Genomic DNA, 24,552 nt, shown 5'->3' with positions numbered 1-24,552 from the left:
AAGCATGCAAAGGTCTATATAATCACAACAGGATAGTGATATTTATGTGCCTATGATTGATTTCCCCCACTCACACACAGGAGGCCCCAAAGAGGTTTACTGAGTTGCCCACGGTCATACAGCTAGTAAGAGGCAGAGCCCAAATTCTAACCCAGATGCTCTGGATACAGGACCTAGATGACCTCTCTCTATGCTATGCTCCACTCAGGGGCAGGACGAGAGGAGCAACAGACAGACATTACAGTTAGAGCCACAGTCGTCCACTGCAGGAAAGAACAGCAGGATGTTCAACAAAGTACACTCGGAAGCAATATAATATCAAAATGACCAGGGGAGGCCTTCCCCAGTGGTCCAGTGGTTAAAATTCCACCTTTCCAATCGACAGGGTGTGGGTGTGATCCCTGGTCGGGGAACTAAGATCCTGCATGCCAAAAAATAAAACAAAGTTCAGAGACGAGTAGAGAGAGGATGGGAAACAGATGAATAAGGCTACCCAGCAGTTAATCATTGCTAAAGATGGGCAGTGTGGGGTCCTAATACAGTTCTCTCCACTTTTGTTTGGTTTAAGGACATTTGCCATCATAAAATGTTTAAGATAGCTACATGGGATACTTAGAAACATTTTCTATTCTACAGGCCATTGCTATGATGTCATTTAGCTGAATGCTCATTCATCCAAATACTAGAACCCCCTCTGTTCGCTCAAACTGTCCTCTTCCTTTGATAAACAGCCCTACAGACCAGCAGCACCGACTCATCACCTGGGCTGGGTAAGCCAGCCCCAGGGCCCCACCATGATGCAGTCACTGTCTTTCTCTTCCGTCCCGCACCGTGGGCCCTGCCAGGTGCCTGCAACCCGAAGGGGGCTCACGAGCACAGACAGGCCCCCACTCCCTCCACTAAGCTACTTGGATTGAGCCAGCAGCAGCTCCGAGTAACCGGACCTGTGGAGGGGAGACGAGCATTCTCCATCTGCCACTGACACAAGGTGGCGTCTGCTGGTGCCTCTGTGCTGCAAATTACGCACGGGGTTCATGAGAGAGGTGAGCTTGATTTAAAGGAGCCTTACATTCTCTCAAACGCACCTTTTGTTTATTTTATTCTCTTCCATTATGGTCTATTACAGGATATTGACTCTAGTTCCCCGTGCTACATAGTAGGACCTTGTTGTCTACCAGTTTTATATAACAGTGTGCATATGCTGACCCCAACCTCCCAGTTTATCCCTTCCGCACCCCTCTTTTCCCTTTGGTAACCATTGTTTTCTATGTCCGTGAGTCTGTTTCCATTTTATAAATAACTTCACTGGGTCATATTTTAGACTCTACATGTAAGTGATATCAAATGATATTTCTCTTTCTCTGTCCGTCTTCACTTGAACCTCTCGGTCCAATCATGTTGCTGCAAATGGCATCAAATGTTTACCCTTTAAAATTTTTAATCTTCTAAGTCATGGGTAAGAAAACATTGATATTATTATTACCAGTCTGAGGCAGTGATGAGGCAAGAAGGGACCCAGGACATGTGATCCAGAACAGGGAATGCCCATTGGCCGTGTGGAAGGGCTTGTCAAACTCACTATGAACCAAGAGACAGGAAAATCCCCCTTCTCTTCCACACCAAATTTTGGAGATAATCAGCCTATTTAATCAGACTCCCTCACATCCCACGTCTCAGTCCATAATTCTCTGCTGTTTGTGTACTAAGAAGCTCCTTCCACAAAGAAGGGGCTCATGTATCCTTGACATTTAGCACCACCACTGATACAGAACAGACTGTGAACAGTATTTGCAGGCTGAGCAGACATCTCAAACTCCATGCAGTCATTCCCACAAAGGGGGCTCCCACCACCAGGGGGCACCAGGGCTCATAGTGCCTGTTTGACCCACGTCCGCAGGTTACTTTCATGGCCTGGGATCCAGCCCAGGATCCTGAACTGCACTTAGTGGCCAGATCCCTCTAGATTTCTCTTTTAGACTTGCAATGTCTCCTACAACACTGACATTTTTCAAGAGTGTGGGCCAGTTGTGGGACTTCCCTGGTGGTCAGCTGGTTAAGACTCTGGGCTTCCAAATGCAGGGGACGAAGGTTTGACCCTTGGCTGGGAAACTAAGATCTCATATGTCACAAGGTGCTGCCCCCCCAAGAAACAGTGTGGGCCAGTTGTTTTGTACCATGTCCCTTCCTTTGGCCTTGTCTAATACTTCCTGTTGATTAAATTCAGGTTACATAAGAAAATTTAGAAAATATCACTTTCCTGTTCTATCTCACTTTGAGTATTTTATCTAATTTAATTCAGATCACTCTTGCCAGTCATGGTCCAACCCATAGAAGGCAGCAGAAGCAATGCGTAAACAGAAGCCAGAGAAACAGATGTGACTTCTGTGCGTTTGTCTGTCTTTACAAAGTAAAAAAGCCTGATGCACCCAAATGGGAGCTTTCCTATAACAAGGGTAAGGGGCAGGCAGAAATCCTAGCCAAAATCTATCAGCTTAAATTTGGAGATGAAGTCTGTCTCAACCCTACAGAATGACTGGGGTTAACTGGCCAATCCCAACCAAATAACTAGCAAATTGATTACTAGCAAATAGGACTAAGCTGGAAAAAGTAGCTAATAATTATTTTTTAAAAAGTTAAAGTGATTACATAACAGTTTCACAGGCTACATTAAAATCACAGATGAATAAAAGAACTAAAAGAAGAGAATAAAGAAAAGAATAAAACCTAGTACAGCCTAGCATACATATGCAATTTTCTTTTTTTAATGGAAGGGTACTTAGGAACTACCGACAGTGATTTTCTTTGAGAAGAGGGAGTAGGTCTTAATTCTAATTCCATACCTTCTTGTACTGTTTGACGTTTCTTTGGTGCTTAGCTGCTTCAGTAGTGTCCAACTCTTTCGTGACCCTCTAGACTGTAACCCACCAAGCACCTCTGTCCATGGGATTCTCCAGGCAAGAATACTGGAGAGGGTTGCCGTGCCCTCCTCCAGGGGATGTGCCTGACCCAGGGCTGGAATCCAGGTCTCCTGAGTCTCCTGCGTTGGCAGGTGGGTAATTCACCACTAGCGCCACCTGGGAAGCCCCTGAATTTTCTTAGCTGTGCTTATTGCTTTTATAAAGATCAACCTGGGTAATGCTGTTATGGGTCATTTTGTTTCCTTCCTTTTACCATTTGTGACACCTCTGCTCTCCAAATTTATTATTACACACACACACACACACACCCACACACACACACCCCTAAGTGCCCAGATATATATGGGATTGTCAATGAAATGCTATGCAGCTATGAAGATATATGCTGATTGAAGTAAATGAAGCAACTGCAACCATAGTTCAGCACAAGTAGAAAAAAATAACAAAAATTAAATGAAACTTGAAATGGTTTTTCTAAATCAGAGAAAGACAAATATCATATGATATCACTTATATGTGGAATCTAAAAAAAGAATACAAACAAACTTATTTACAAAACAGAAGCAGAGTCACAGATATAGAAAACAAAGCAATGGTGGGATAAATTAGGTGATTGAGTAGGGCCTAGACACACTGTTACATATATAATAGGTAACTGACAAGAACCTATTATATAGCATAAGGAACACTACTCTGTACTCTGTAATGACCTGTATGGGAAAAGAATCTAAAGAAGAGTGGATATAAATAAATGATTTACTCTGCTGAACAGTAGAAATGAACACAACATTGTAAATCAATTATACTCTAATAAAAATTAAAAATCAATGTGCTGTGCTAAGTTGCCTCAGCCGTGTCCGATTCTTTGTGACCCTATGGACTAGAGCCGGCCAGGCTGCCCTGTCCATGGAATTCTCCAGGCAAGAATTCTGGAGTGGGTTGCCATGCCCTCCTCCAGGGGATCTTCCCAACCCAAGGACTGAACCCATGTCTCTTACACCTCCTGCACTGGCAGGTAGGTTCTTTACTAGTGCCACCTGGGAAGCCCCTAAAATAATTAAGTTTTAAGAAACGGCTTTCTTTTGATTATCTCTGTGTCCCATGGTAATCAGGTAATGTCTGTACAATTACAAATAAAAGAGAAAAATAAAAAAAATTAAAAATGTCCTAACTTACATGCAGGCATAAAAACATTTTCCCATCCATCCCATCTTACTCAAGAGAGCCTGATCTCTCCCAGAGTTTCCTTTCATGAAGCTGCCAAGGAGAAATGATTCCCATCACCAGTGTATTTGATAAGAGTGGAAGTTAAGTCCTGGAGTGGTAGATAAACTTAAATACACCCTGCAAAGCATTCTATGACCCCTATAACATGGTATGTGGGCACTTAGGAATTCTGAAGCCCCTTTTAAAAGAAACAGACATGTTCACAACACTGATGTGTAAGAATAGAAAGGACTTTCTGTTTCAGGAACCAGGAGACCCAAGTTCATGTCTGGGTTCTATATTAGCTGTGTGATCTTGGGGCAGGGAGCTTACTCTCTGAGCCTTGGCTTATTCCTTTGGAAAGCGGGGATCACTCCCATCAATTTCTAGATCTCCGAGGCATCCAATGAGGCTCCAGATACTGGCATTTATGAGTAAAGAAAAGCTACGTTTCCCTTGGACTGCACCAGACCAGTCAATCGTAAAGGAAATCAACCCTGAATATTCATTGGAAGGACTGATGCTGAAGCTCCAAAACGTTGGCTACCTGATGCAAAGAACCGATTCACTGGAAAAGCTCCTGATGCTGGGAAAGACTGAAGGCAAAAGGAGAAAGGGGCAGCATAGGATGACATGGTTAGATAGCATCACTGACTCAATGGACATGAACTTGAGCAAACTCTGGGAAATATTGGAGGATAGAGGAGTCTGGTGTGCTGCAGTCCAAGGAGTCACAAAGTTGGACATGACTTGCTTTCCCTGACCCCCACAACCTTCATGCAAGGAGGCAGCTGTCTACAAGCCAGGAAGAGAGCCCTCACCATAGAAAAGTGTTGGCTCAACCCTGATCTTGGACTTTCTAGCCTTCAGAACTGTAAGAAATAAATTACGGTTGTTTAAAGAAAAAGAGAAAAGCTGGGTTTCTAAGGCCTAGGGAGCTCCAGCATGGACATAACCATCTGCTTCTTGGTACAAGCAGGCACCCTTACGTTTTTGTGAACAACCTCGATGATGCACTACTGGACTGTGGCGGGCCACATGGTCTCCTTGGCTTTACTTTTACTCCAAAGTTTGCAGAAACGCTTCATGCCCACAGAACAGCCTCCTAAGATAAAATTTCCACCCCACTGAATGCCCATCCCAGGAATGTTAAGGGAACAGGGAAGAGTTCACTGCGGAAAATTCCAGAAATGGAATATGTGCCTGTTAAGACACCCAATGTAATGTCCCTTTCCCCAGCGGCCCTCACCGATGGTGGTCTCGCAGAACTTGCCGGCGGCCACCTCGTTGGCAATGTTAGCTCCCATCAGCACGCTGATGTCAATGCCCATCTTCTCTCGGATGATGTCAGAAATGAGCTTCAGCCCCTCAGGACCCTCGTCTATGCCCTGCAAGGACGTCAGTGGGTTAGAGGAAAAGAAACCCCCAAGGACAAGAGGCTGGAGACTGCTGCTTTATAAGTCATCTAGATTCAGACCTCCAATGGCAGAGGCAACTGAAAAATCTCGCTTCTAAGAGTGAACAGACACAGTGTGCATGCACCATTTAAAGAGTAACACATAAAGCGAAAATGGACAACGTCACCATCCAGGCTGAGAAAAAGAACGTGACGGACACCACTGAAGTCCTCTGGGTCCCTTCCCAAGTTCACCCTTCTCCTTACTAGCGCTTCCTGGTCCCCGCCAGGGTGAACCCCTATCCTCAGCGCCATTTATGCCCTGTTCCCGTTTTTCTTGTTCATTTTGTCACATGAAACTACCCCCATACAGTGTGTTATAGCACTATGCCTGTTTTTGAAAGCCTGTATATGAGACGGCGCCTCTCACCTGTGATGTGCCGCTTTGTGCTATATCATTATTTGGGAGATTCACCCACGTGGCCGCATGAATATTCTAGTTCACTCCTGCGTAGCTTCCCATCATTCATTTTTCCATCCTATCAATGACTGACATTTGAAGTGTGCTTGCTTTCCTAAACATTCACCTACAGAGTCTCTCAAGAAGGTTCTTAACCTTTTTTACAACACGGACCTGCCCCTGGCAGTCTGGTGAAGTTTATGGATTCATTTGCAGACTCCATATGCATAAAGCGAAATACAAGATTACTCAGCAAGGCAATTATTTTGAAATACAGTTATCAAATATTAAAAAAAAAACAACCTACATTTGTGACAAAGTAATATATGTATTTTCTTATTCCAATTATAAAAAGGTGCCATAGCAGGTCGAATTACTATAATTCCCAAGTAGTTGGGAATAAATGGTATCTTGAGATATCTGAAGCCATTGTAAGGTAACGAAAATACCTATAATTTGTATCCGCCACAGGGTCAAGGTCCTGCTAACATATTGTCACTGAAACTCTGGCTTGTGGCCTACATTCATAAGTCAAGGAGATGCTCATTTCAGTTAGAGGTTAAAATAAATAAAAATGCAACTCCATCCCCATATTTAGGTCCATGAACCTCCTGAATTCTGATTGTGGGAATCTGGGGATGGTTTGTGGACTTCTGGTTGAAAATGTCCTCTCCAAGGAATAAATTCAGGAGTGGGAAATTAAAGACGATCAACTTCGCAGCCAATGTAAACCACGTGAGATTTCCTGGGCAAGGGCGGAGCCCCGCGTGATAGACAGGAAGTTCTTTTCTTGCGGGAGCCCAGCACTGTGAACCCCTCCAGATAGGAAGCAGCCCTTCGTAAACCCGAGTAAAGCGAGGCTCAGGAGGGTACGTGTGGTTTTGATTCCCTTCCAGGCATCCTTAAAAAACAAACCCAAAGCAGCCATCCCCTCCCCTCAGCTCCTTTTCCCCAGCAGATGAAAGAGGTATGGAAGTTTCCAGGAGCCCGTGCGTGGCGAGGGGCCGCCTCACCTTGATGAGGGTGATGCCCAGGGCATCCTTCGGCACCCTCCCCGTGATCTCGTCGCAGATCCGGTGGATGAACTGGTGGGGGATGACAAACACCAGCAGGTCTGCGTCCTGCACGGCCTCGCCGAGGTTCGCAACAGCAACCTGCCAGGGCAAGGGTGACATGCTTACTTCCGGCCTGAAACACACCTGTCCAAGCCACACACGCGCTGCCCGGGCATCAGCTGCTGCCACTGCGCACAGGAACAGTCAGGTCAGTGCAGGGGTGTGCCACCTTCCCCGCTCTGCAACCCAAGCTGGCAGTGCCCTCCCATCTCCCCCACCCCGGTTCTGCTTTCCTTAAAATGGGGCTGTAACCATCCTGCTCGGTGGTTCTCTATTGCTCCCCAACCCCCCGCCCATTTCTGCCCTTCTCTGTTCCCAGGAGGCTGCGCTCTAGGTGCTGTTTCCCCAGCACCCTTGCCCTCTGCCTTCCAGGTGGCCTCAGCCCAAGGCCGGCATTGCCAGGAGCTCCAAGGTGGGAGGAGAGCCAGGTCAGGGCGTGTAACTGTTCCTGAGGCCACTCCTGCCTGGCTCGCAGGGGTGCTGGCCTGGGCTCCCGTCTAGAGCCCCACTTCCTGACCTGATCTACGGCAGACCCCTTTCACACCTCTAAGCCCGGCACTGGTCTGTCCCCTTGCCCTTTCAGGGGGGGCTGTGGCCTCCTCCCGCTGCTAATCTCTGGCCACGTTTCCGAGCCCTTCTGGTTCCCTCAGCTCTGCCTACGCCTGTCAACAGCCCCACACTAAGCATTTCTATGTGAGTACTTCTGAGAGCACCGTTGTGAAGACCAAATGACACAGAACAGAGTCTGTCACTTGACAGGCCCTGAATACATGTCAGCTATTCTGATGGTTACCCTGCAGAGAAGTACGAAGACGGGTTTTTGAATTTCACATGGGCAGGACTTCCCTGGTGGTCAGTGGTTAAGACTCTGTGCTCCCAACGCAGGGGATGAGGGCATGGGTTCCATCTCTGGTGGGGAAAATCCCATATGCAGTGTGGCAAAGCCCAGCCCACCCCCACCGGAAAAAAAATAAATAAATAACATGGGCAGAGAAACACAGAGGCAGCGGTGAGGGCACCGATTATGGACACGGGGGCATATGATCTCTAGCAGAGACTGCTCCTTGTTGCCCAATGTCCGTTCTCCCCTTCTTCATCAGCAAGAGAACCCCAGTTTGGGGTAAGGCTCATACCTGCCAGGAAAGAAAGCTACACTTCAAGCTTCCCTTGCAGCTAGGTGCCTTGTGTGATAAAGTTCTGACCAATGGTGTAAATGCGCTTGTGGTTTCTGGGATATGTCCTTGAATTCCTCTTTTGGCCAGAAAAATGCTGAAGAGATGGCTGGAGTATGGGCAGCCATCTTGGACTAAGGAGGAAACCGATGCTGAGATAGTGGAACAGAGTCCCTGTCACCATGCTGAGTCATTAGTTATGATGAACGTCCTTTACATTAGAGAAAAAAAGTGTAAGTGTTTACTTTGCTTAGGTTACCACTACCTTAGGTTTTCTGTCATATGCATTTGAACCTAAGACTTCCCTGATGGCTCAGATGGTAAAGCGTCTGCCTACAATGCGGGAGACCTGGGTTCGATCCCTGGGTTGGGAAGATCTCCTGGAGAAGGAAATGGCAACCCACTCCAGTACTCTTGCCTGGAAAATTCCATGGAAGGAGGAGCCTGGTAGGCTACAGTCCACGGGGTCCCAAAGAGTTGGACACAACTGAGCAACTTCAATGTCCAATGTTGCAGCTGACATAGTTTCGATTAAACAGTCCTGGTTCCCCAAATGAAGGAAATTGGATGTGGGTTCTTCTCTGAGGAAGTGCTATCTGCCACAGGAACATCATTCAGAATGGATAAGCCTCCTAGGAAATCTAGTGTGGGAGTTGTGATGGAGGTGCCAACTCCTCGATAAAATCTCTTTTCCCCTTTCGCCATAACTGCAGAGCTGCAAGCTGGTCCCTGGTCATCGAGCATGCAGAACTGCATTTCCCAGCAGCCTTGCAGATATGCAAGGTCAAGGACCAAGTTCCCATCAGTGGAATGAGAGATGGAGCAGTGCATACCACTTAAGATCCAGAGTCCTTCAAACAGGGGCTGCTTCCTCCACACTTTCCCTTCTCCACTTTTGTGCTATTTGAAAACCCAAGTGGGACCAAGAATAATGGTGTGAAGCAAAGCTGCTGGACTGCTGTTATGTGAGAGGGAAATAAATCTTTGTTCTTTAAATTACATTAGTGTGTTTTTTACAGCTTAGTCTAGTCTCTTAACTAATGCATGTGCAAGAGTTACTACCTCACTCAAAGAATTCCCCAAGAAAATCTACCTGGCATCATTTCACTCACCACTCCCTTTGGCTGGTATGGAAGACCTGTAATTTACCACCTAGCCTCCATTCTCTTTCTTTCTGGCAAAAATGCCTCTAAATTTCATTTCAAAAGCTACTGCTTCGCCACTTCAACTATGCAGTTTGGGTGGAAATGCCCACCCCACCCCCTCCATGAATGGTCTTTTAAGTTATTCAGGTCAATGGACAAACAAAACGATGGGAACCAATGTTTGCTGGGGTTTCTGAGAAACAGTTGCTTCTTTACTCTTGTGCACCAGCTACTGTGTCTTTCCTTGATCAGTAGGGAATAATGGTGCAAGGTCTGGAACACTTGCAGCCATTTTACAAATGTGAGGGGCAGAACCTAGACCTGCCAAGGGGCTCCAGTGTGAATGAAGGCAGAGTAGAGAAACAGGAAAAAAAAAAAAAACAGGGCCTTGTTGATATTACTTAATCTACTGTTTTAGGCTGCACCTGAAACCAGCCCTACCTGAATTTTCAGTCACATGACCCAAAACATCAGCTTAAGCTGACTTGAACGGCAATGCAGAGAGTCGTCCCCATAGAACGACTAAGCTCATAACCTGAAGCTTAGCACTTCTCTCTCTTTATTCACACACCCAAGGTGGAGGGAAACCTGCCTTCCTCTTCAGAGGGGCTTCTCCTGTTTGCTAATCTAGGCTAGGTAGTAAGGATTTCCTTGGCATCTGGATATTTCGCCCCCTCCAAAAAGAGCAGTTTCTTATTCTAAGCCATCAGCCTTGATGCCTAACCACAATTGCTGTCTGCCTCTTGTTGACAAGGCTCATTATGCTCTTAGATATTTGCCTGTGGTCCCAACCAGTCTCCGCCCCCCCAGCCCTCCTTAGAACTCGGACCCCCCCCCCCACTCCCCCTGGGGTTACTGGCCTCACTTAGGCAGGGATTTCTGCTCTTGACCCCCTTCTCACAGAGCCTGGCAGCCTGAATTTTAATGAAAACCTTTCTTCTCTAGACCTATTGTTTCTTCACTTCCCCATCCACCTCCCTGCCCTGCAGCCCCGGGAAAACACACACCCTTTTTCTCTTCAGGGCATTTCCTGACCTAGTAAGATGTAAAAGACACCAGAACCAGAGAAAAGATAGAAAAAATGAATATTTTCGTCCCGTGTCAGCAACTGATCAGCTATGGGACCTGCACAGACGACTCCTGTTCACTAAGCACAGTCGCCCTGGCTACAGAACGAGATAACAATCACTCTTCTGGGACTTCGTGGTGGTACAATGGTTAAGAATCTGCTTCCAGTGCAGGGGACCTGGGTCTGATTCCTGGTCAAGGAACTGAGATCCTACATGCTGTAGCGCAACTAACGATCCTGCATGCCTAAACTAAGACCCAACACTGCCAAGTAAATACTTAAAAAAAAAATCACCTTTCCTGGGGTGAGACGGGGAGGGAGGTGGGAGGTAGGTGCAAGAGGGACGGTTTATATGTATACTTACGGCTGATTCATGTTGATGTACGGTAGAAACTGTAAAGCAATTATTTTCAATTAAAAATAAAGTTAATTATTAAAAAACCCATCACAATATTGTAATTATCCTCCAATTAAATATTTTTAAAAATCACCTTTCCTACCAGCTACTTCACAGAGCACTTTCAAATTAATATAGATAACAGCACTCTGCAGCGATATGAAATACGTGAGAGACATTACTCATCAGAAAAACCCACTGGCCTCCTATCAATTCTTAACCTTTAAGGCATCAGCCCACGCTATGTCCTCTGTGACGAACCACTCCCATGGAAGCTGCCAGCTGGCCCGGGATTTCTTCCCATCTTTTCCGATTCCTTTTTCAACAAATCAAAGGAGACTGCAGCTGGTTGGGTGTGTCGGGTCTCTGGGATAATATGACTGGGGACTCCCTCAAGCACACACAGATGTCCTTCCATTGTCCTTGTCCGAGCACTAAGGGTTTAACCCACAGAAGCAACATGTGACCCAAGCTGTGTTTATACGGTGCACACGGCTGTCATTCCTGCTACACAGAATCAAAATAAGCTCTCCTCAACAAACACAATAAATTGAATATCCTCTTTCAGAATGACAGCTTTAGCTAAGCCTCTATCCTATCTTTTACTCTGAGCCAAATCAGGACACTGCTTTGGAAACGCTGACCTATTTCACGGGCCTCCTGCCAAAATCTTCCTGAGGGTGTCCACCACTAAAGGTTCCTGAAATGCTTTGAGAAAGACTATTCAGAGCAAACGGGCTTGCCTGTCACTGGCCAGGAGGGCAGGAAACCCAATTAGAATGAAGGCATCACAGCCGGTCCATCTGATGCCCAGTCTTTCAGGAATCCAGGGCTCTTGGTTCATGTTAATAAAAATGTTTAAAAACTAGTAATAAATAAAATAAAGTCATTTAAAACAGAGCCAATTGGGCTTCCCTAGTGGTCTAGGGGTTAAGAATTTGCCTGTCAATGCCAGGGACGTGAGTTTGATTCTGGGTCCGGGAAGATCTACAGGCCACAGAGCAACTAAGCCTGTGCACCAGAACTTCTGAGTCCACACTGCATAGCCCGAGAGCCCCAGTTACTGAAGGCCGCATGCCTAGAGCCTAGAGCCTGTGCTCTCCAAGAGAAGCCCCTGCTCTCCACAACTACAGAAAGTCTGTGTGCAGCAACAAAGACCCAGCACAACCAAACATAAAAGCAAATAAATAAACCTTAAAACAGAGCCAGTCAAGTCTATGGGCCCAGCCGGAAGGTTCTTCTCTTTCCCCCTGGGATAGCTACCACTGTGCAGCCCGTGGGCATCTTGACCCAGTTCCACCACCAGTTAAGTAACTGGGCACCCCAGGCAACTCGCCCGCATTGTTGAGGGGACGAGCATTTAGATCAAACACAACATCATGAGTAATGTACATAGCAAAGCAGAGCTGCCACACAGCAGAGGCTCGAAAATATTGTGGTTTACTCCAGTTCTCCTAAGCTCAGCTTGGGCCAAGATGAAGTGAAGTTCAGGTCCTTGGCTCCAGAATGATGGTGCACCATCCCTGGCATCAGAAAAATGATCCTCAAGTACAGGCAACTTGATCTGAGGATTCCTTTTTGTTGTTGCTCTTTGTTTACAGATTTTTGATGTGGACCATTTTTCCAGTATTGTTTTTGTTACAATATTGTTTCTGTTTCATAGTTTGGATTTTGGGCTGTGAGTCACGTGGGATCTTATCTCCCCAACCAGGGGTCAAACCTGCACCCTCTGCAATGGAAGGTGGAGTCTTATCCACTGGACCACCGGGGAAGCCCCTCTCAAGATTTTTATATAAACATACCACTTTAGTAAGTGAGGTTGCCTCCAGAAGGAAAAAAATAGAAAGCTGCTTATCATGTAGATCAGCAGGGCCCAAGGTGTGGTTCAGCATTCCCACCACCCAGCACCCCCATCACCCAGGAACTTGTTAAAAATGCAAATACCTGGACCTCCCCTGAGACCCAGTGACTCAGAAACTCTAGAGGTGGATCCAGTGATCCCTGGTAAACTCTCTATGTAGTTCTGAGGAACACTTCAGTTTGAGAAACACCAACAAAGATGAAACCTCTAAGGAAAATAAAAGAGCTAAACCCAGGGAGGAAAGAGTTGATGCAGTTGCTTCTACTAAACTGATATTCTAATCTTCAGAAGCCTTAAAGCTAAAATTAATAGGCAAAATTACAACCGTATTACCCAAAAGTCAATGGTCATTTTTAAAAAAATTATCCTGGCCGAACCTTCTATCCCATGGGACACCACCTAAACCACTGAAACAAAACTCCCCAGTCTAGTTGGTTCTCCCGATCCACTTGCACTGTCCCTGGCACTCAATCAGACCACAAATCACACCTGGCACTACTCCAGGAGCTGAAGACATATCAGTGAATGGAGGCCTGTGCAAGGAACAAATCCAGCAAGTTAGCAACAAAGGAAAATATCTCAGTTGGATTTCAAAGCTTAAAATGGTTATGCTTCAAAGGATAGCATAAGGAAGTAAAAACTCACAAAATGAGAATATACTTCTACACTATATACTTGAAAATGGATTTGTATCTAATAAATACTCCTTGCAACTCAATAATAAAAAGACAATTTAATTTTTAAAAATGGGGTTTTTAAAAAAACATTTCCCCAAGGAAGATATAAAAATGTCCAATAAGCACATGAAAAGATGACTAATATCGTAAGCCATCAGGCAAATGAAAATCAAAACCACAATGGAGATGCCACCTCAACCTAACCCTAACCCAAAAAGTTAGTTAGCTAAGGGGCTTCCCTGGTGGTCTAGTAACTAAGACTCTGCACTCTCAATGCAGGCAGCTCAGAGTTCAATCCTTAGTCAGGGAACTAGATCCCGCATGCTGTAACTAAGAGTTCACATGCCACAGCTAAAGATCCCACATGCTTCAACTGAGACTCTGCAGAGCCCAATAAATAAAGTATTAAAAAAAAATGTTAGATAATAACAAGAGTTGGTGAGGATGTGGAGAAATTGGAACCCTCATACAACACACTGGTGCAACCACTTTGAAAAAGTCTGGCAAGAGTTCCTCAAAAAGTTAAACAGTTTCTATATGACCCAGCAACTGTACTCCTAGGTATTAAGCTCCAAAGAACCAAAAACATGTTCACACAAAACACTTTACACAAATGTTCCCAGCAATACTATTCGTAATAGCCAAAAAGTGGAGACAATCCAAATGTCCACCAACCAGTGAGTAAATAGGCAAAACATGGGACATCCGTAAGATGGAACACTGGTCAGCCACAAAAAGGAGTGAAGTACTGATTCGGGACCCAGCACGGATAACCCTGAAAACATTATGCTAAGTGAAAGAAGCCAGGCACAGAAGGTGAGGTATTTATGGTGACATTTACATGAAAAGTCCAGAACCGGCAAATGGCAAGACAGAAAGTAGGTTAGTGGTTGCTTAGGGCTGGGGATAGGAGGAAGTAGGAGGTGACTGCTAAAGGATATGAGGTTTCTCTTTAAGTTGATGAAATAGTCTAAAATCAATCGCAGCGGTAGTTGCCCAGTTTTGTGAATATACATAGAAAGCACTGAATTGGAACATGTGTGTAAAGTGTTTTGTGTGAACATGTTTTCCCTTCTTCTGAGTATAAACCTAGAGGATAGTCGCTGGGTCATATGATAGCTTTAACCTCTTAAATTGTACACTTTAAGGGGCAAACTGTATGCCTGAGAATTAGATCTCAGTAAAGCTGCTTTTGAAAAAGAAGCGGCGAGGTTTAGAAGACACAAGAGGAGAGCCGTGTCAACTACAGTTCACAGAAGATGCGGCGATGATCAATCCCGGTGTCACACTGAGGGTGGTGAAAGCTGAACCGAGGCAGAAGAGCTCTCTACCCGGGCGAGCTCTAAACACAGGCCCTGGAAAGACGGCTCTAACAAAGGACCAACACTGTTTATCCTGCAGTGACAGGAAGTAAGAAATGTTCCTCCATGCGAGTCTCAGGGGAAATCACAAACCCAGTCGGCCCCAGCTTTTAGTGAGAAGTTGATGACCTGGTGAGGACCTTGCTACAGAAGCTTCCCCTGTGGAGGGGTCACGTGGTGAGCACGTGATGACCTGGAGAAGGGTCAGGCGGGCAGCAGTCTGGGGCCCCCAGCAAGGAAGACCCCTGGTCTCAACCAGCAAGCGGCAGACGTCATAAATAACACTGCCATGTGGATGATATGCGGCAAGTCTCTCCTGCTTGAATCCTCAAGACAGAAGTGAGTAAAGCCGGCTTTTAGCTCTGGATGGACATTCATCGAGTCAATTAAGCTTATGTCTGACTTCTTATCTGAAATAATGGTAACAACCATTGGTCTTGTCTAACACTGCTACTGCTACTGCTAAGTCACTTCAGTCATGTCCGACTCTGTGCGACCCCAGAGACGGCAACCCACCAGGTTCCCCCATCCCTGGGATTCTCCAGGCAAGAACAGTGGAGTGGGTTGCCATGTCCTTCTCCAATGCATGAAAGTGAAAAGTGAAAGTGAAGTCGCTCAGTCGTGTCCAACTCTTTGCGACCCCATGGACTGCAGCCCACCAGGCTCCTCTGCCCATGGGATTTTCCAGGCAAGAGTACTGGAGTGGGGTGCCATTGCCTTCTCCGTGTCTAACACCAGTTTATGTTTTAAATGGCCAAATGAGGTATTTGAAAAACTCCGGGAAAAAACCCAAAATTTTTAAAAAACCGATAGAAACAAAGCCATAGTTTTGTAACAGATACTTGACACTCACAATTTATGTGGATCATCTCATTTACTCCTTACAACAGCCCATCTTACCAGGAGGAGCAGGGCTGCCCAGACTCATTCAGAGTCGGCCCTCAACTTCATCACTGCTCAACTTTTCAAATCACTTGTGAGACATTTTGTGTGTGTGCATGCATGCTCTGTCGCGTCCAACCCTTGGGACCCTAGAGACTGTGCAGGCCACCAGGCTCCTCTGCCCACGGGACTCCCCAGGCGAGAATACTAGAGTGGGCTGCCACACCTTCCTCCAGGGGATCTTCCCACCCAGGGATCAGACCCGAGTCTCCCACGCCAATCACCTGCATCGGCAGGTGGATGCGTTACCACTGTGCCCCCTGGGAGTCCCGCATTATAAGACATTTCATACATACAAATGCTGGAATCTGGAAAGCCTAAACAAGAAACAGAGAAGCAAATGCCAGTGTACCTTTGGCCAGCTTCAGAAATAAAACTTTTCAATACCGTCTGTGTCCTGCACCAAGGGCCAGCAAGGGTGTGGAAGGATGTGAGTTCTCAGACCCTGCTGGGGGTGTAGAGATGGACACAGGGAGGAAGGGGGCAGGGCACAGCCTTTAAAAGAAGGACAAAGCTATTAAGGATACAACATAAACTGGTTAGAACTGACTAACACCGACCAGGTCCAAGATGACAGAATATTCCACTTCTGGTAGACCTTAGCCTCATTACACACTCATTATAACACATTCAGTTCAGTTCAGTCGCTCAGTCGTGTCCGACTCTTTGCGACCCCATGAATCGCAGCATGCCAGGCCTCCCTGTCCATCACCAACTCCCGGAGTTCACTCAGACTCACGTCCATCGAGTCCGTGATGCCATCCAGCCATCTCATCCTCGGTCGTCCCCTTCTCCTCCTGCCCCCAATCCCTCCCAGCATCAGAGTCTTTCCAATGAGTCAACTCTTCACATGAGGTGGCCAAAGTACTGGAGTTGCAGCTTTAGCGTCATTCCTTCCAAAGAAATCCCAGGGCTGATCTCCTTTAGGATGGACTGGTTGGATCTCCTTGCAGTCCAAGGGACTCTCAAGAGTCTTCTCCAACACCACAGTTCAAAAGCATCAATTCTTCGGCGCTCAGCCTTCTTCACAGTCCAACTCTCACATCCATACATGACCACAGGAAAAACCACAGCCTTGACTAGATGGACCTTAGTTGGCAAAGTAAAGTCTCTGCTTTTGAATATGCTGTCTAGATTAGCATATGCTAAATAACATGCCCACAGACACCCAACAGTTGTGATGACAGTCCTGACGTGCTCAGTTGTTCAGGCATGTCTGACCCTTAGTGACCCCACGGACTGCCAGACTTCTCTGTCCACAGGATTCTCCAGGCAAGAATACTGGAGTGGGTTTCTGTTTCCCCCGCCAGGGGGTCTTCCTGACACACGGATGGAACCCGCATCTCCTGTGACTCCTGCATTGGCAGGGAGATTTTTTGCCATCTGACAGTCCTGAGGCTGCCCATAAAAGGCCCCAAAGTGGGCAGTGCCCCAATTTGTGGAAATTCCTGCCCCTTCTCCCCCAGAGTGCTAGAATAATCCTTCGACTCATTAGCCTATGAAATTACCCAGCCCATAAAAACCAACCACCCCCGTACTTCGGGGCCATTTGCCTTCTGAGCAGGCCCAGATGGCCCACACTCAGCGTGGGAGTGGACGTCTCTCTAAACACATCCCCTTCTTATCTATCCCTTTGTCTCTCACTGAGTTCCTTCTGCACTGAGACATAAAGAACCTGAACTTCAGTAAGTCCTGAGAGCAGGTATATGATCTTCATGAAAGGACAAAGGGTTCAGTCCCAATCTGGGTTTCAGCTGGGTTCAAGTTCTCATCTGAGTTGTATGGTTTCACACCCAGGCTGGAAACCAGTGGTGTGACCTAGAAGATCACAGGCTGCACTGGCTGTGACCTTGCGATACGCACCTCAGACGTGAATAAGGCCGTTCCCGGGAGCACTGTCTGCAACAGCAAAGCAAATGACCAGAGGCCATACAAACGTCCAGTCCATGGACCAGATACACTCACAGTCACAAGGCTACAACCTTCTAGGAGCAGAGAGCTCCTCCCTCGTCCACACCTGGGCACATGGGCTAGGCTTTGGGGGATGTGGTTTTTGGCTCCCTCTCCCCCTCCTGCCCCCCTGATCTCCATGCAGACAGTGAACATCTAGCAGATTCATCTCCCGCTGTGTTTGCTGAGCACCTTGCTGGGCATCATGGGAGAACAAAACCCCAGCAGGTCAGGTGCACACACCTGGGGCAGGTGGGGTACAGAGGGTGCAGAAGGAGCTGGCTCAGAGCACAGTGAAGAGCCCACTAAGGAAGCATGCGGTCTACAGAAGGGAAGGAGCGGTGGATCCCGACACGGATGAGAAGGGATGCTCGGAGGACCAGTCTGCCCCAAGCAAGGTTAGACATGACCTCAGAGGCCTTCCAGGGCCGTGGGAACAGTGCCATCAGATAGTTGGGCAACTTCACTGCTCAGCTCGGAACCCTAGGGAACCGCCCTCTCCCCACCCACAGCACCAGGAGGAACCCCAGGGAAACGCTGCCCGCAGTGACACAGGGGAATCCAGTCATCGCTGTCTAGAAGCCATGACTCAGCAGGCCTGCCAGCCGACAGCTCCGTGACCAGGGCAAGTTCATTAACCTCTCTGAGCTCCGGTTTCCTCCCCTGTAAAATCAGAAGCATCATCATAATAAGAAAACTAATGGCACCATCCTAAGAGGGTCACTGGGAACATTCAGTGAGACTGTAAGGAGTACGTAGGAGGTCCCCACGAAAGGAAAACCAGGCATGGCTCTCTTGAGAGAAGAGAAGCCATCTCTGGCCTAAGGCACTCTGGGACCTAAGCCTGGCTTGCCCTGAACAGTAATAAAGGATCTTAAGGGAGCAAAAAGACAAACTTATCAGAGGACAGAATAACAACAGCAAAGATACCAAATCAGTTGTAATGACTCCCAGTTAGAATAGCCTAAAGCTCTGTCTTAAGTGTTTTGAAGGATTTAAACCCATCTTGGGCACTCCACCTCCAGATCAACTAGACCCTAAGGAATGATGAAGTTGACCTTTTCTGACCTTCATGATTTCATTCCACTGAAGCTTGGACTCACTCTGTCTAACACCCAAGCCCCTGTGTGAATATGCGTGTTCTCTTAGATTATAGCGTCCACAGTTTTGCTGTTGGGGAGGCTCTGCTTTGGGAAAGACCCCTGAGGTTCTCCTCACTTGATGCAAATAATAAATCCTTCCTTTTCCCTTGACACCTACCAAGAAGCGATCTCAATGTTCAGGTAACCAATATGATAAATGTGAACTACTTCCCAGAGCGCTTGATGCCAAGGCCATCTATAGCCAAAGCCCATCGGCAGTCCTCGGTGAGAAGGACTACATCTCCAAACTTGCTGGCATTCATCAGCCTGCAAATCTGCCTCCCCGGCCGGAGTCAGCCAGCCATGTGGGCTGGCTTTCACGTTCTTTCTTTCTTTTTTTGGGTCTGCAGCTTATGGCATCCAGGATCCTAGTTCCCCGAGCAGGGATCAAACCCGTGGCCCCTGCAACGCAAGTGCAGAGTCCTAACCACTGGATCACCAAGAAAGTCCCTGGGCTGGTTTTCTAACAGACTCTTCCAAAAAGCCACCCAGGGGTGAATCTGGAACAGATGTTCATGAATTCTAGGCTCCCTGGGGGTCCAGTGGTTAAGAATTCGCCTTGCAATGCAGGGGACACTGGTTCGATCCCTGGCCCGGGAAGATCCCACGTGCAACGTGGCAGCTAAGCCTGTGCACCACAGTTACGGAAACTTGAGCACCTAGAGCCTGTGCTCCACAACAAGAAAAGCTACTGCAACAAGAAGCCCATGCACCACAACGAAGACCCAGAGCAGCCAAAGATAAATAAATAAATATTAAAAAAAAAAAAGTTCACGAACCCCACTCACACCAGTAGCCGGGTCACCATTTTCATTCTCATCTAATTTCTTCCTTCCTCCACAAGTCACTGCAAGGAGGCCAGGCAATAACCTAGAGTTTTCTGCTCAAGCCTAATAAGCTGGAATTTTAAACTATCATTCTTCCAATTTTCTATTTCCTCCAATCCACTTCAGTGATTTAGGTCTTAACCTTGATTTTAATTAAAGACCAGTCCATTTGCTGGCCTAGGGATGGCAAGCTACAACCATCCTAGATAGCATATTAAAAAGCAGGGACATTACTTTACTAACAAAGGTCCATCTAATCAAAGCTATGGTTTTTCCAGTAGTCACGGATGTGAGAGTTAGACCATAAAGAAGGCTGAGCACCGAAGAACTGATGCTTTTGGACTGTGGTGTTGGAGAAGACTCTTGAGAGTCCCTTGGACTGCAAGGAGATCCAACTAGTCCATCCTAAAGGAGATCAGTCCTGAGTGTTCATTGGAAGGTCTGATGATGAAGCTGAAACTCCAATAATTTGGCCACCTGATGCGAAGAACTGACTCATTAGAAAAGACCCTGATGCTGGGAAAGATTGAAGGCAGGAGGAGAAAGGGATGACAGAGGATGAGATGGTTGGATGGCATCACCGAATTGATGGACATGACTCTGAGCAAGCTCTAGGAGCTGGTGATGGACAGGGAAGCCTGGTGTGCTGCAGTCCATGGGGTCGCAGAGTTGGACACAACTGAGCGACTGTACTCACCTGGGACCCGGCACACACCCTCATCTGGTTGGCAACCCCACTCTGGAAGTACTGTTATAAAACTCCTCAGCAAGTTCACCCAGACTGGGAATCACAGTTTTCCAGGACAGGAACCTACTGTGTCCCCCTTTGCCTGGCCAAGCAGTAAAGCTATTCTTTTCTACTTCACCCAAAACTCTGTCTCTGAGATTTGATTCAACACCGCTAAACAGAGAAGCCAACCTTCCAGCATCACCGCTGTTCTTCGCCCGGGCATCCCTTCCCAACAAAGTCTCTTGCTTTGCCAGTTTGTGTGTCTCCTGGGACAATTCATTTCTGAGTGTTAGACAAGAGTCCCCTTTCAGGCCCTGGAAGTTGTCCCCCTTCCTGCAGTGGGCATATTAATTATTATTGTTATTTATAAAGTTATTTTATTTATATATTTATTGGCTGCAACCCACAGCTTGTGGGATCTTAAGTTTCCCAGCCAGGGACCCTACATTGGAAGTGAGGAGTTTTACCACTGAACCACCAAGAAAGTTCAGCATATTAGTTATTTTAAGGTGCTGGGAAAGATCTAGGGCAGGAGGAATAGGGGGTGACAGAGGATGAGATGGTTGAATGGCATCACTGACTCAATGAAAAACAAATAGGAGGTGTCCTTATGTAAAAACATTTACATTTATAAAGGAAATCTCCATTTGTAAGGGGTGGGGGGGTTCTCCCTCCAAGGGAAGAAGAGGAGGGCCAGATCTCTACAACTCCAAAACTAGGAAGGTAAAGATTAAATCTGCATAACAACCTCACCTTTGTTTCCTGTGCTTTCCAGCTCACCTCCCGTAATTGACTCTCCCCGTCATGAAATTAAAAGACGCTTACTTCTTGGAAGGAAAGTTACGACCAACCTAGATAGCATATTCAAAAGCAGAGACTTTACTTTGCCAACAAAGGTCCATCTAGTCAAGGCTATGGTTTTTCCTGTGGTCACGTATGGATGTGAGAGTTGGGCTGTGAAGAAAGCTGAGTGCCGAAGAATTGATGCTTTTGAACTGTGGTGTTGGAGAAGACTCTTGAGAGTCCCTTGGACTGCAAGGAGATCCAACCAGTCCATCCTAAAGGAGATCAGCCCTGGGATTTCTTTGGAAGGAATGACGCTAAAGCTGCAACTCCAGTACTTTGGCCACCTCATGCGAAGAGTTGACTCATTGGAAAAGACTTTGATGCTGGGAGGGATTGGGGGCAGGAGGAGAAGGGGACGACAGAGGATGAGATGGCTGGATGGCATCACTGACTGGATGGACGTGAGTCTGAGTGAACTCTGGGAGATGGTGATGGACAGGGAGGCCTGGCGTGCTGCAATTCATGGGGTCGCAAAGAGTTGGATACAACTGAGCGACTGAATTGATCTGAACCCTCAACATCCTCTTTTTCTTGCTTTTTGGCCATGCCCTGAGGCATGTGGGATGATCTTAGTTCCCTGATGAGGGATCAAAGCCACGTCCCTGCATTGGAACCTCAGAGTCTTAACTACTAGACCACTGGGCAAGTTCCCACCATCCCCTTTTTGTCTTTAGCTGAGGATTATCTAAGGTAAGGGCTTCTATCTTTTTGGTTACAAAGTTTTCCTGGGTCTCTCCTATGCATTTTTTTTTTCAATTGCTGAGGGGTATCCGACTCTTTGTGACTCCATGGAGTGGAGCCCACCAGGCTCCTTTGTCCAAGGAATTCTCCAGACAAGAATGCAGGAGTGGACTGCCATTCCCTTCTCCAGGGGATCTTCCTGACCGAGGCATCGAACCCGTTTCTCCTGTACTGGAGGTAGATTCTTTATGACATGTTATTCAGACTTGTGTCAACTTAATTGCTTAGGCCAGACAATAGAACCTAGAAGTGGAGAGAAAAATTCCTTCCTCCAGACAACCTGGAGTCTCTTGAATTATGAGAAGATTCATTCCTGTTGTTTAAGACACCCAGTCTATTTCGCTTTGTCATGGCAGCCCCAGCAAGGCCCACATTCTCAATAAAGAAAGTGAAGTCGCTCAGTCGTGTCCGACTCTTTGTGACCCCATAGACTGTAGCTCACCAGGCTCCTCCGTCCATGGGATCTTCCAGGCAAGAGTACTGGAGGGGGTTGCTATTTCCTTCTCCAGAGGATCTTCCCAACCCAGGTATCAAACCCAGGTCTCCCGCATTATAGGCAGACATTTTACCGTCTGAGCCACCAGGGAGGAAAACCAAAACAGAGCAAGCAATGAACTTGGTGGGAGAAAGGAACAGGAGACTGGGGAAGCAGTTTTCCCATCCCCTCCCCCAAGTCCTAGGTGCTCACTCAGTCAAGCCTAACTTTCAGAATGAGCCAAATGAATGGGGTTGGCCAAAAGGTTCATTCTGATTTTTCCATAAGATGTAGTGGGAAAATCTGAATTTTTTTGTCAACTTTCTACCCCCAAATCTTACCACGTTTTCTGGCAGCTTGTGTCCAGGGAGGTATTTCACATTTTCATGGTCGTTATTTATGATGTCTGTCAGTTTTCTCCCATTAACTGTTTCTTCAAAGACCCACATCTTGACCGTGGAGGCAAACTTCTGAAGTTTCTTGACATTATTACCAATTATTTTTGCAACAGCTGAACCCCTGCAAAAGAAACGATGGAGAAGAAAATGTTTAAAAAAATAATAAAAAATGTTTTAAAAAGAAAAAACATGATAAATTCCCTTGAGCAGAAGAGAAGAAGCACCAGATTATAATTCAGAAGACTTGAGTTCTTATTCAAGCACTGAGCTTAGAACTCAAGATATGATATTGCCTCAGCTGAAACTTGGTTGTTTTCACTTGGAAATATCACCCTGTGGTCAGGAAAGCCTCAGAATTTGGTACAAGGTCAAAAAGTAGCTCCCCTTGAGACTAGAAGGCATCAACCTTTCTTGGAAGAGACTATCACAGGTGGAAGAGAAATCCACCTAAAAGATAGTATAAAAATAACACTTCAGGGCTTCCCCAGGGGCCCAGTGATTAAGAATCCACCTGGCAATGCAGGGGACCCAGGTTCAATCCCTGCTCCAGGAAGATCCCACATGCAGTGAGGCAACTAGGCCTGTGCAACTCACAGGCTCTAGAGCAACTACTGAAGTCCATGTGTCTTACAGCCTGGGCTTTGCAATAAGAGAAGCCTCCGCAATCAGAAGCCCGACCACCACAACTAGAGAGTAGCCCCCTGCTCACCTCAGCTGGGGAAAGCAACAGAGACCCAGTGTAGCCAAAAATAAAATACAGAAATTTTGAAAACAAAAAAGCAAAAAAAAACCAAACAAACAACAAACAAATAGTTCAACGGTTCCCAAAGTCTCCAAGGCCATTAGGCTTTACTTCAAATCCATCAAAAGACAGTTCATACGCAGTTACTGTAGAATAAGCTGTGTTCTGGTGAACTCCACCAGGGCCCAAGTGGAGTCATGAAGGAAAGACAAGATCCAAGTGGATTCAAGAGAAAGAGCCGAGCAAGGGCTCCAGGTCTGGTCTCCCCACCAGACACCCAGCAGCCTCTAAAAGCTCCCTTTTCTCTGCATCTCTATTCACCAAACATATCCTGGGAATGAATCAGTCACCCACAGGCTTTCCCCCGAGGGAAGAGAAGATGCCAGTTAATGCAGTTGATGCCAGTCCTCTGCACAAGAGCCGTGGGTGTGCAGCTGGTCCCTACAGCAGAGATGTTGCTGGTCAGCTCGGGCACCTGTGCCCATTTCAGGGATGTGCTGGGTGCAGCAATTTGGGCCAGGGGTGGTACCTCTAGCTAAGCCAACCAGTTTCTTTTTCAGGACTTTGAACGGAAAAACAGTTTGTTTCTTAGACAACCTTCCTGCTGTGAGGAGCAAAGGAAAGAAAGGCCCGGAGCACCTGGAGAATTCACATGTCAGGGCATTCAGTATTTTTTCTAAGATTATTCTTAAGACAGTCTGGAAAATGAGTAAGGGGTAATGACAAAAAGGGGGCAGGACCAAACTGATACAGAAGAGACGGAGAGTGTTATCCTTGCCTTTATCTTTGGCTGCACAATAGATTATGTGCAACTGTGGCTCTCCCTGTGAAATCCTTATTCTATGCCAGCAGGACAGTTTATTAGCTAAATATCCATTCACCCAATTCTCCTGATACTTGACAGAAGAAAAGGCCAAGAATCTCCCCACCATCACTATCACCTTTATCCAAATGTTTATCCTGACAATTCACACAAGGTCAA

The 24,552-nt window shown here is 46.6% G+C and overlaps 1 protein-coding gene across 1 annotated transcript in view; it reads right to left on the bottom strand.

Moving 5' to 3' along the window:
* Nucleotides 1-24,552, bottom strand: part of GPD1L (glycerol-3-phosphate dehydrogenase 1-like) — a 58,138-nt gene that overhangs the window by 21,558 nt on the left and 12,028 nt on the right. Inside the window, exons 2-4 of the mRNA XM_018038391.1 lie at nt 22,772-22,949; nt 6,994-7,134; nt 5,374-5,512 (exon numbers count right to left, since the gene is read on the bottom strand). Coding sequence (XP_017893880.1) covers nt 5,374-5,512; nt 6,994-7,134; nt 22,772-22,949 — 458 coding nt within the window. The remainder of the gene's footprint in view (nt 1-5,373; nt 5,513-6,993; nt 7,135-22,771; nt 22,950-24,552) is intronic.

This window comes from Capra hircus, chromosome 22, assembly GCF_001704415.2.
Source record: "Capra hircus breed San Clemente chromosome 22, ASM170441v1, whole genome shotgun sequence".
In the NCBI taxonomy this organism is placed as follows: domain Eukaryota; kingdom Metazoa; phylum Chordata; class Mammalia; order Artiodactyla; family Bovidae; genus Capra; species Capra hircus.
The sequence above is the reverse complement of the archived record's forward strand: the minus strand, read 5'-3'. Positions and strand labels throughout refer to the sequence as shown.